Genomic DNA, 10,662 nt, shown 5'->3' with positions numbered 1-10,662 from the left:
TAATGTTTGTGGGGAAGGTAGAAATAGACTTGCTTTGCCTTTACAAGATACAGGAACTGATCTGATGCTTTAGACTAAGATGGTATATTTCTGACTTATAAAGTCAGAATTTACCCAGGAACGGCAGGAAAAAGTGTATTTTATGAAGCGATGGGTTGAGTAACCAAACAACATGGCCTGAGGAATACTGGAAATGTCCTAATGATCACTTAACCCGTGATCACAAAACATACACACATTAGGGTGTCCATGGCCCCATCGGAGCACACTGCTAAGAATCATACACAATACTCAGCTGTGTTCCCACAGAAGCTTTATTGAGCATGTAGATGCAGGAATCACCATTCGTCTGTAAGCAGAAGGATCAGATTTTTTCCATGGCAATTTCCTCCTTTGATATAAGTTCTAGAGAACTGGGATGAGTTGTGCTATTGCAACAAGAGATACATACCTAGCATTTCCAGAGGTTACTTTTCAGTAGAAATATCAGCATTGACTTTATAGGTTCTTTTTAATGTTTTCAACCGCTGACTGTAATGAGGGAAGGTTTAACCATTCAACAGAGGTCTCTCTTACTGCAGCAGTGTCTCTACCTAGTCCTCTAGGTACTTAACAGGACTGTGGAAACAGAAGAGCTCTACAGCTTGACTCAAGCTCTTCTCAATTCCAGCCTGGGAAAAAGAAACCAAACCAAGATTTTATGCTGCAATCCAGATGACTGGGATCACATATAGGTGATGTTTCAGACCTTTGCCACAGCAACCTTCAGAACAACCTAGACCAATGCGTTTCTGAACTCAAGAAGAAAGAAAGTACTTTGGGCTCTCATCTAGAGCAGAATACATGAGATGTGGAACATATGGACAACACTCGAGGTCAAACCCCTACCAGGCCAAATATTCCCATAACCCTAAAATAATAAAATTATTGTTATAATTAAGGGTGAATTTAAGGAATGTACAGTATTTACAGCCATTACAACTACACAGAAGATACTAAGTAAAAACGGAACAAAGTAAAGGGAAGTTAGGACAGAGCTAGAGGTTCCCATTCTCTTTCCTACTGTACTGAGGAGTATGTTCATTTCCTCTGATACCTTGAGTAGCAAATGCCATTCAGGGCCTACCTAGGTGTTGTCTTGAAAACCTCTCTCCAGGGACTCTTATGTCTAGCACAAGGTTGGAGAAGTTCTATCTTGTTCCACATAAAGTTTATTGCATCTTATAAAGGAAGCTCATAGCAGCTGATGGGCCTGTCTCCCAGCTTAGCAGGAGTCAGTAACGCCCTGTGTTCCCATGGATGTGGGAATTAGTCAAAAGCAGTCGTCTAAGACTACATGAATGGATCTCAGAAGAGAAGAATGCTTTCTGTCAGATCAGAACAATCCAAATTCAGTCCTCAGGCCTGTTTACTTCAGTTCGGGCATGAGCTGAGACCAACTAATGTCCGTTCCTAAATTTTCATCCTCAAGACCAGGAAAGCTGATATCCAGAAAAATTTTGCTCAGGCTGTCATTCATGGTGTCCAGGATAAGCCCCTCCATGAGCGACCGGTTTTCAGTAAAGCCAGAAGCTGTCAGTTCAACAGATGATTGCTTAGTAGACTCATGAAAAAATCCTGGAGAGCTTGTGAGGGGACAATGCACCATATCACTGGATTCTGTATTGAGCAGCTCCCGAGGGGACTCAAAGAGGGGATTTTTAAGAGGTGTGCTGTTAAAACCCAGCAAGTCCTGGTTGTCCTGTAGGGCTGTGAATGGTAACTGAAGGGTTTTCACTGGACTGAAGTCCAGCTCATGACTTCCCTTGGCTAAGGATGCAGACTTCCAGGGGTCAAGGCCCTCTGGCAAGGGGATAGTAGTGTCCGAGACTTTGCTAGGAGTGGAAGAATCCGGCAATTTGCTGAACATCTCCTTGACTGGTGTTTTAAAGGCTCCCTCTTCTCCCTGTGAGCAGCTGAGCTCGGATACATTCTCAAGCAGTTGGCTTTCCTGCAGGGAGGAATGGTCTGCCCCTAACTGGAAAGGGTCAAAGCTGTTGCTTTCTGGCAAAACTAGGACAGGCTCTTCTGAGCGAGGCAGTGCTAGGTGTTGTTTCCTTCTGGATCTGCCCACTTCCCGCCTTTCGCGCCTCTTTATAACTAATGAGTCAGAAACAGCCTTAGATGGTGACTTCAGTGTGGTGAATTGTTTCCTTGCCTTTGCGGATGAGTCTGGGAGGAACAAACCTGGCTCTTCCTTTACCGTTACAGTTGCGCCAAATGGGGGCAGCCAATCATCCAGCTGAGAGTCTTCTTCCTCCTTTACACAGACTCCCTCAGGAAAAGCAGCCAATTCCTCACCATGCTGGGAACTGTTCTCCTTTAGGGAATGGGTTGGGGAAAATAAACCTTCATCATATTGACCCTCCTCCTCCTTGACAGTAGCCATGGATAAAGAGGGTGACTCTTCTGTAGACAGTGTCATCTACAAAGAAACACAAATGACATGTAGTCAGTAAGCAAGGATGCAACCCACCCCAAATCCAAATAATAGTGGAAAGAAGAAAAGAAAGATTGACACTTAAGGTCATCAGAAAAGGTAAGAGAAAGACCTTCAGAAAGCAGTAACGATAACAGATAGCAATTGATCCCTGTGAAGTGGATAGAAAGAAGCCTACAGATCACATGGGAAGGATTTTAGCTAAGTCACTGAAAGTCATGCCCTTCAGATCACTTCTGATATGAGGAACTTCTTGGAATACAGGCAGAAGAACTGAATATTTCTGGAAAAGTATCACCCTTTTGATTCCTTCTCACACTATCTACATGTGAAATAACAAAATAAATGAGGACAGCTTCCCCAGAAACCAAGGAAAAAAAAAGAAAAAGAGAACAGGAGAAAGATAAATCATAGCAGGAGAGAACATAAAGCAGCAGGCACGCAAAGGAAAATAAGATTATGGTTAGACAGGATGGAAAAAGCTAAAGCTTTACAATGTCTGAGCATACAAGAGTAGTCAGTGAGATGTCAAGAGAAAGACCTGTTTTAATAGCTGTTTTTCTCGAGCCCAGAATAACTGGAAATTCCACAGAATTAGCAAACAGCAGATACTGAAAATTCCACAGAATTAGCAAACAGCAGATACTGAAAACTTCCGGGAAGAGACTACATGAAATAAATACTATTTCAGAAGTTCCCCATGTTACATGTCTCTAAATTTACCAAAAATATGAATGTTTTAGGGGCAAAACAAAGGTGGTTTTTTTCTTCACATTCAAGCAGTAAAGAAAAATTGTCTTGACAAATCCACAGAGTCCCCTCCTCTAGTGAACTATAGTAACATCCTTATAGCAAGGCAACTAGCAGGTAATAGTCATCCTAGAGACAGTAAAAGATAGGGAGGATTATCACTGGCTAGTTCCTTAATATGAGCTTGGAGTTTCAGAGCATCTAGTAGAGATGCACAAAAGAACCATATGAAGAACAGGTTCATAGAAGGCAAGAGCTAGAGAAAAAAACCAAACAACCCCCCCAAAAAAACCAACAAAAAACCCTAAAAAAATCTGAACACTCCCCCCCCATTCATCCCCAACAAAAAAACCAACACCCCCCCCAAAAAAAATCCCAAACCACCAAAAAAAGGAGAACCACACAAACCCCTTGGAAAACAAGAAACCAACCTTTGGAGTGATGCGCACTCGCTTATTGCTCTGCAAAGTCTCTGAGCTGTTAAGGGATGCTCCCTGTGCCACGGATACAGGAACCTTTATAGAAGGCTGCAAGACAAGAGGCTGACTCAAAGGAAATTGGATCGGAACCAGGTAGGAGTTGATGCGAGGAAGCAAAGGCTTCATCTTCCGGCCTGGAAGGGAGAAGAATGGACTCACTAGCCCCTTGCCCTTCCTCTACCTCTTGAGAGCCAGGCATCTAACTGAAAGGCCTTTTAAACACCCCAAAATAAACATTCTATCAGAGATAGGCTCATCTGCCTTCTCTTCTAATTTTGAGGATATAAATACCAAGCCAGAAGGCCTCAAAACCAAGAAAATAATCCTTCATACAAATCCTAGCACTGAAGCTGGAGTTCTCTCACTCCATCTGAATACCCAATCCCCACCATCTCCCCATCACATCCTCGCTCAGACACAGCAATACTGCCTTCAATTTCAAACCTGACAGTAGGGAGCATAAAAGCTGGCAAACCCGGATAACAAATACCACGTGCATTCCTAAAGGAATCTGTGAGAGTGACCCAGATTTATTAGGCTGATTCTCTTTGGCCTAGGTTGATGCAGACACTTACGTGAATGTGGGGGTTCAGTTTTGCTTCCCATATTCTTTGGGTGATCTGGAAGATGATTCTTTGGCTGTTGCAGTCATTGTGAAATAAGTAAGAGGAGAAGGAGAAAAGAAAGATATTAAAAGAGAAGAATCCATGTTTATTCTGCTGCCTCACTCAGAACTGTGAAACCAGAAGTCTGTGCTGCATTAATACAGAGAGAGCAGCTGTTAAGCACCCAGCACTCATGCTGGATCTAGCTCTGTGCCATTTGCTGTTTTGCAGCCATGCCATCCCAAAGCCAGCTGCCAACCAAAAGCTGTGTAGAAAAAGAGATAACATGACAGAGCTGTTCCAGCTGTGGACTCTACTTGCAGAACTGACCTGGTTTCAATGCCTGAGGAACAGTGAATAGGGCAGCTTTATTGTACATTGGGTCTCTATACAAACCATAGACCAAATAGATGTTCAAATGGAATAGCAGAGGCAACAGGGAATCAGAATTCTAAGCAGATGGGAAGGCAGCCAGGATTGTGGCTGTGACAGAAAAGCATTTGACTGGATGCTTGCAGATCTGTCACTGTTAAAACTGCTGAATGCAAGAGTGACAGCAAACAGGTTCCTAATCCTTCTGAGATTCACAATGCAGGTGGGTTCCAAAACGAAAAAGAAGCACAGAGAGATCCTATCCTCTCTGGATCTGAGCTCCAGAACAGATTGGGAGTGCTGCCATGGAGATGATGATTTTACCAGAAATCTGTTTGGGCTTGTTCTCTGAAGCCTGTTGGAGGCCATTGGAACCTACTTCAGCAGTAGACTTCCAAGGTGCTCAAAGTTGTACAGCCCTACCAGCTACAGAGCACATCAACCAAAAGCAGTTATGCTTTGGCTTAACTCCCTTCCCCAAAAAGGGAGTGCATGGAGCTGTATGACTAGGCACAGCAGTGCCCCTCCCCAAGCCTCTTGTCCTTTCCTTCAGTGACTGGCAAGAAAAGAATGGAAGGTCAAGCCCCGAGCCAGAGGGTAATTCTTACTGATTCAGAGCACTCAGGCGATGTTGCTGACCCCACGTCCAGTGGCTGGTGGCAGAAGGCATTGAGAGGGAAAAAAAATAAGATGAAGTTATCAACCAAAGAGGGAAACAAATGGGATGTTTTAAATCTGTACAATGTGAACAAACACAAGGCAATCTGCACACCCACTGCAGAAAACACAGAAGAGTCTAAACATACCTATACCAGACTCACAAGCTCTATTTTCCCCACAAAATGGTACTTCCTAAAATACCTAGCTGGGATAGGACAATTCCATCCAATGACTGGCTTATCAAAAGGCATAGGAACACCTGGCTGACTTCAGCAGAAAGCTTCTCATTAGGAATTTTGAGAATTCCTTCTCATTAGGAAGCTGACTATTACATTTGGCACAGTACTTGGAGAATAAACACATTCCACAGAAGTTCTAGGACATATGCACAGCCTCGGCACCTTTTCTTGCCAATGCAGAGCTTGTCTGTTTGGCAAGAGAAATGACTGAATCCAGATTCTACAAAAAGGCTGATGTCAAAGCAGCTTAATTTTACTGTTAAAATAAGATGCTTCTGGCTAGTGTGGCATTTAGGAACTGGATAGCCCGTCCAATTTTCTTTGCAGGTGGCACTCACCTTAAATACCTGGTCCAACGTTAGGCAACGATCTGCATCGGGGTGAATAGTCCAGAACGAGATTTTACCATTAGCAGATGTCTCACGGATAAACATATCATGAAGGGACAGGTTGTGCCGAATGGAGTTCTGGGGAGAAAGGAGTGAGGGGAAGGTTGAAAAGCAGTAGTTGTTACCAGCACAGCAAGGCCTACCTCAAACCTGACTGCCCTGGTAGAGGGATTACATTCCAAAGTGGAGACAACACTGAACCTTCATATTCTCAGCATACCCGGCCAACCCTGTCATCAGTCTATATTATTCTATTTACTCTTGAGATTCCTATTCTTTCTTCAGCGATCAAACATCCCATCATCTTGCCTAAATGGAATGAGACAAGTGGAACACCAAACATCTGGAGTGAGAGGGTATTTAGGGTGGGGTGTTTAAATCAATTTCCGTCTTGCTCTGCAAGCTGGGGAACAACTTTTCATTTTCATCCAGAAGGCTTATAACATCACCCTGTGGCCCGCTGCAACTTCAGGGCCTGCTTGTTACCTTCCAACCTGGCTTAGCTACATGTTTAAAATAAGGGAAATGATCCTCAATCCAGGTGTAGATGTCCTTCAGAGTCATACGCTTCTTCTCAGTACTGTTGATGGCAAACTGGATCATGGCCATGTAGGAGTAAGGAGGTCGTTCTGACACTGAATCCTGCCATGAAGAGGAGGCAGCTGCAGTAGGAATAGCAGCAGCAGACGACTCTTCTTCAGTCTGAGAGGCAAAAGGAATGATACATGAGCACTCACAAAGTTGACAAGAATGGCCATGCAACATCCCTGGATCCTCCAGGTTCTGCACTCAAATCAGTAAAGACAAACAAGTTACTTAGGGACACTGATGCCTAGTTTTTAACCAGTCTTCTGATCCACATAGATTACTTCCTTATCAGAAGTTTTAGCACATGCTCTTGTCTTCTCCTACTTACCTTGATTCTTTCCTGCAGAGGCATCTGGTTCTCTTTCTCTGTGTCTTGCTTCACAGAACAGGGATTTAGCCCATCAGATCTCATCTTCCCCAGCCACTGGATGTTAGTGAGACTATTGTCCAATGCAGAGCTCATTGTCTCACCACTGCCTGTTGGGATAATGAGCCCATATCACAGCATTATTTAGGCTGAAAAAGACCTCCAAGATCATCGAGTCCAACCTTAGACTGAACACCTTGTCAACTAGACCATGGCACTAAGTGCCACATCCAGTTATTTCTTGCACACCTCCAGGGATGGAGACTCTACTACTTCCCTGGCCAGTCCATTGTAATGCTTGACAACCCCTTCAAGGAAGAAATTCTTCCTGATGTCCAACCTGAACCTCCCCTGGTGCAGCTTGAGGCTATGTCCTCTTGACCTGTCACTAGTTGCCTGGGAGAAGAGGCCGACTTCCACCTTGCTACAACCTCCTTTCAAGTAGTTGTAGAAAGTGGTAAGGTCTCCCCTGAGCCTCCTCTTCTGCAGGCTAAACACTTCCCAGCTCTCTCAGTCACTCCTCACAGGATTTACTCTAGACCCTTCACCAGCTTCATTGCCCTTCTCTGGGCATGCTCCAGCACCTCAATGTCTTTCTTGTAGGAAGGGGACCAAAACTGAACACAGGATTTGAGGTGTGACCTCACCAGTGCCAAGTATAGAGGGATGATCACTGCCCTGGTCCTGCTGGCCACACTACTGCTAGGCCAGGCCAGGATGCCATTGGCCTTCTTGGCCACTCAGGCACACTGCTGGCTCATGTTCAACCGCTGTCAACCAGCACCCCCACGCCCTTCACCACTGCTTTCCTGCCATTCTGCCCCAAGCCTGTATCACTTCATGGAGTTCTGGTGACTGACATGCAAATCCTGGTACTTGGCCTTATTGAAACTCACACCATTAGCCTCAGCCCATCGATCCAGCTTGTCCAGATTCCTCTGCAGAGCCTTCCTGCCCTCCAGCAGATCAACACTCCTGCCCAATTTAGTGTCACCCACAAACTTATTGAGGGTGGGCTTGATCCCCTTGTCCAGATCATCAACAGAGATATTAAAAGGCACTGGCCTCAGTACTGAGCTCTGGGGAACACCATTAGTGACTGGCCAACAACTCGATGTAGCACCACTCACCACCACCCTCTGGGCCCGGCCATCCAGCCAGATTTTAAACTCACTGAAGAGTGCACCTGTCCAAGCCATGGACTGCCAGATTTTCCAGGAGAATGCTGTGAGAAATGGTGTCAAAGACTTCAATGAAGTCCAGGTAGAAAACATCCACAACATTTCCCTCATCATAGTTATGCTTACTCACAAATAACCTTCTTACCACTTCATCTCAACTGCTGAAAGGAAGGTACTAGTCACACTTCTAAAAGATGCTAATGTTGTGGAAGAAATTCAGCCTTAAATTACTGATATCACGTGAAGTTATCCAATGTCTGGAAAGAGCTGCAGCCTTAAAACCAAACATTCAAACGAGACTATCGCTCTCAATCAAAATAGGACAGTGTTGATCTAGTACTTCAAGAATTCAATTGTCTTTAGCTAAAGGATGAATTTAGTAAGCACAGGCCAAGGATGGTGATGACAAACTCCAACTGAAAGATCTAGCACAAGACCTGTGTTCTCTAGCACACACTGTGTGTCCTTCAGATGTCACTATATATGCAAAGCTACATAAATCGTTAGAATCAAATCTATATCTGTTTTGTAATTCACCAAATATTGCTGCATCCCACGATCCAAGCAGTACATCCACTGCCCACTTCACATCTCTGCCTATCAGGACAGAAAAAAAAAAAGTGGTTAAGACTACATACTGCTGTTCTCCTGTTCCTGTTCAATGACAGAATCCACTCCCGAATGCCAGAGTGTTGTCCTGCCTGTGAGAACAGGTGTCTGTGTAACATTCTTCTCTGTTTCTTGACCATCTGCAGGCTTGGTTGCTGCACTGGCTTTCTTCTCTGATAGGAGTTTGAACGGGACGTGCCCCCACTGCTAATGAGAATGAACTTGTTGGGCCCATTGTTGCCACATTCTTTGCCTTTTGCCGTCAGTGCCTCGATGATGCTCTGGATATCAGCGTTTGCAGGGATGGCTACCACTTGTGTGTTGGGCATGGTAGGATGGTCAATTATCTTTATTCCCGTTGGGAATTTCTGCAGGCCACAGTCCCTTTTGTCTCTGGGCTGTCTGTTGTGTTGATCCTCCTGGCTGTGCTCCTGCTTAGGAGTCTTTTCATCCTGACTGCTGTTCTCATCTCTTGCTGCAGTACTGGATTCAACCTTCTGTGGGAGGGTCAGTTTCCGTCTTTTGAGAATTAAAGGCCTGCGAGGGCTGGTCCTCATTATTGATCTATACTGTCACTCTCCATTGAAAGGGAGAGGAATAAATCCTGAAAAAAACAAAAGAGACAATATAAAGAGTGCAACAAATCATCACAGGCCTCCCACAGAGCACACATTCTCAGCAATTGCTACAAAGCTAGAAACACAAAAGGAAAATAAAATCGAAAGCATTTAATGAGGTTGGCAATGCTACTGAAAAATCATACTGTACCTCTTCTACCCACACCCTGTGTAAGCAGGACAGGAGAGATATTTGCAGAGTAGATAATTTGCATCACAAGCTGGGACCCACAAAGTACATAATAATAAGGAAAGTGTGTATATGTCCTTTACAAAGGGAGACTAAGACTTAGCTATAACATGACTTGACCACCATCAGGCAGCAAGCTGGAGGAGAAGGTTGAACATAGAATATTCTTATAGATGGCTCATCACTGTAAGCAGGAGATTACACAACCTGAGCAGAAAGGGAACGGAACAAATGGTTTAAGATCGGGTAAGCAGAGATTATCCTGAACACTGCAAAGGCACACAATAAACACAGCAGAAATTAGGTGCTTTAAAATGTATGTAAGATCTGGTCATTCCTTCTGTAGATTTGTCAAGAACCAGGTAAATTCGCTGTTGGACAGCATGCAATTTTAATGTCAAACTTTTGGACAGCAGACAATTTAGACAATTAAGCAGAGAGCAGAAGAAATAAAATTTCAGAGATACTGCTTTCACGGTAGGATGCAGCATGAATATGGCTTATAATGCCATCAAGAATTTAGTGGAGGCTGCCTTCCAGCAAACTATACCAGAATAAGAATACACAAACTGTACTTGCTGTTTGTCATTAGGGATGACAGAACAGAAACAAATAACAAAAAACGAGGCCTTTTGCACTGCCAGATTTCACAGGGCCAGCAAGTAAACAAGAAAATTCTCAATAAGAATCACCTACACAGACACAAACAAGAGAGTCCAGCAGATAACAGCTTGAGCTGATGCCCAGGGTGCAGGGAGCAAACAGCCTTGCGATCAGGGTCTGCCCAGCAGCCTGAAGCAATAGAAACGCTCAGCATTACACGCGGGTTGCAGCACCCAGGCACACGCACGGCCCTCTGCGATCTGACCCGCACACCCTTGAAGCGACATCCCGGCACGACAGCGCCAAAAGAGGAACCTTTAGGCAGCCTCCAGCAGGTTCTGTTCCCTACAGGAGCGCGCCACTTCCCAAGAAGGCCTAGAGCGGCTGCCACCAGTGCAGGCCCAGGAGCATCCCTGAGTACGCACAGCCTCGGGGGCGGCAAGGACGGGAGTGCCAAAAGGCTCCTAACTCCTTCTCACCCGCTCCAGACTCAGCGTTGCCGCGCTCGTCCCAGCCCGGGCCTAGGCACTTCCC

The 10,662-nt window shown here is 44.8% G+C and overlaps 1 protein-coding gene across 1 annotated transcript; it reads right to left on the bottom strand.

The window, feature by feature from the left end:
- Window positions 1-1,408: 1,408 nt before the first annotated feature.
- On the bottom strand, window positions 1,409-9,316 carry FOXM1 (forkhead box M1). Its single transcript, XM_009082400.1, is given in 9 exon segments — window positions 1,409-2,464; window positions 3,661-3,842; window positions 4,284-4,347; window positions 5,294-5,338; window positions 5,923-6,051; window positions 6,460-6,675; window positions 6,890-7,038; window positions 8,748-8,900; window positions 8,903-9,316. Coding segments are annotated over 9 exon segments (2,367 nt in total). The 5' UTR covers window positions 9,276-9,316.
- Window positions 9,317-10,662: the final 1,346 nt, after the last annotated feature.

Source organism: Acanthisitta chloris, unplaced genomic scaffold (assembly GCF_000695815.1).
Source record: "Acanthisitta chloris isolate BGI_N310 unplaced genomic scaffold, ASM69581v1 scaffold6169, whole genome shotgun sequence".
NCBI lineage: Eukaryota > Metazoa > Chordata > Aves > Passeriformes > Acanthisittidae > Acanthisitta > Acanthisitta chloris.
Note: the sequence above shows the minus strand (reverse complement) of the source record. Positions and strands in the feature narration are given on the sequence as shown.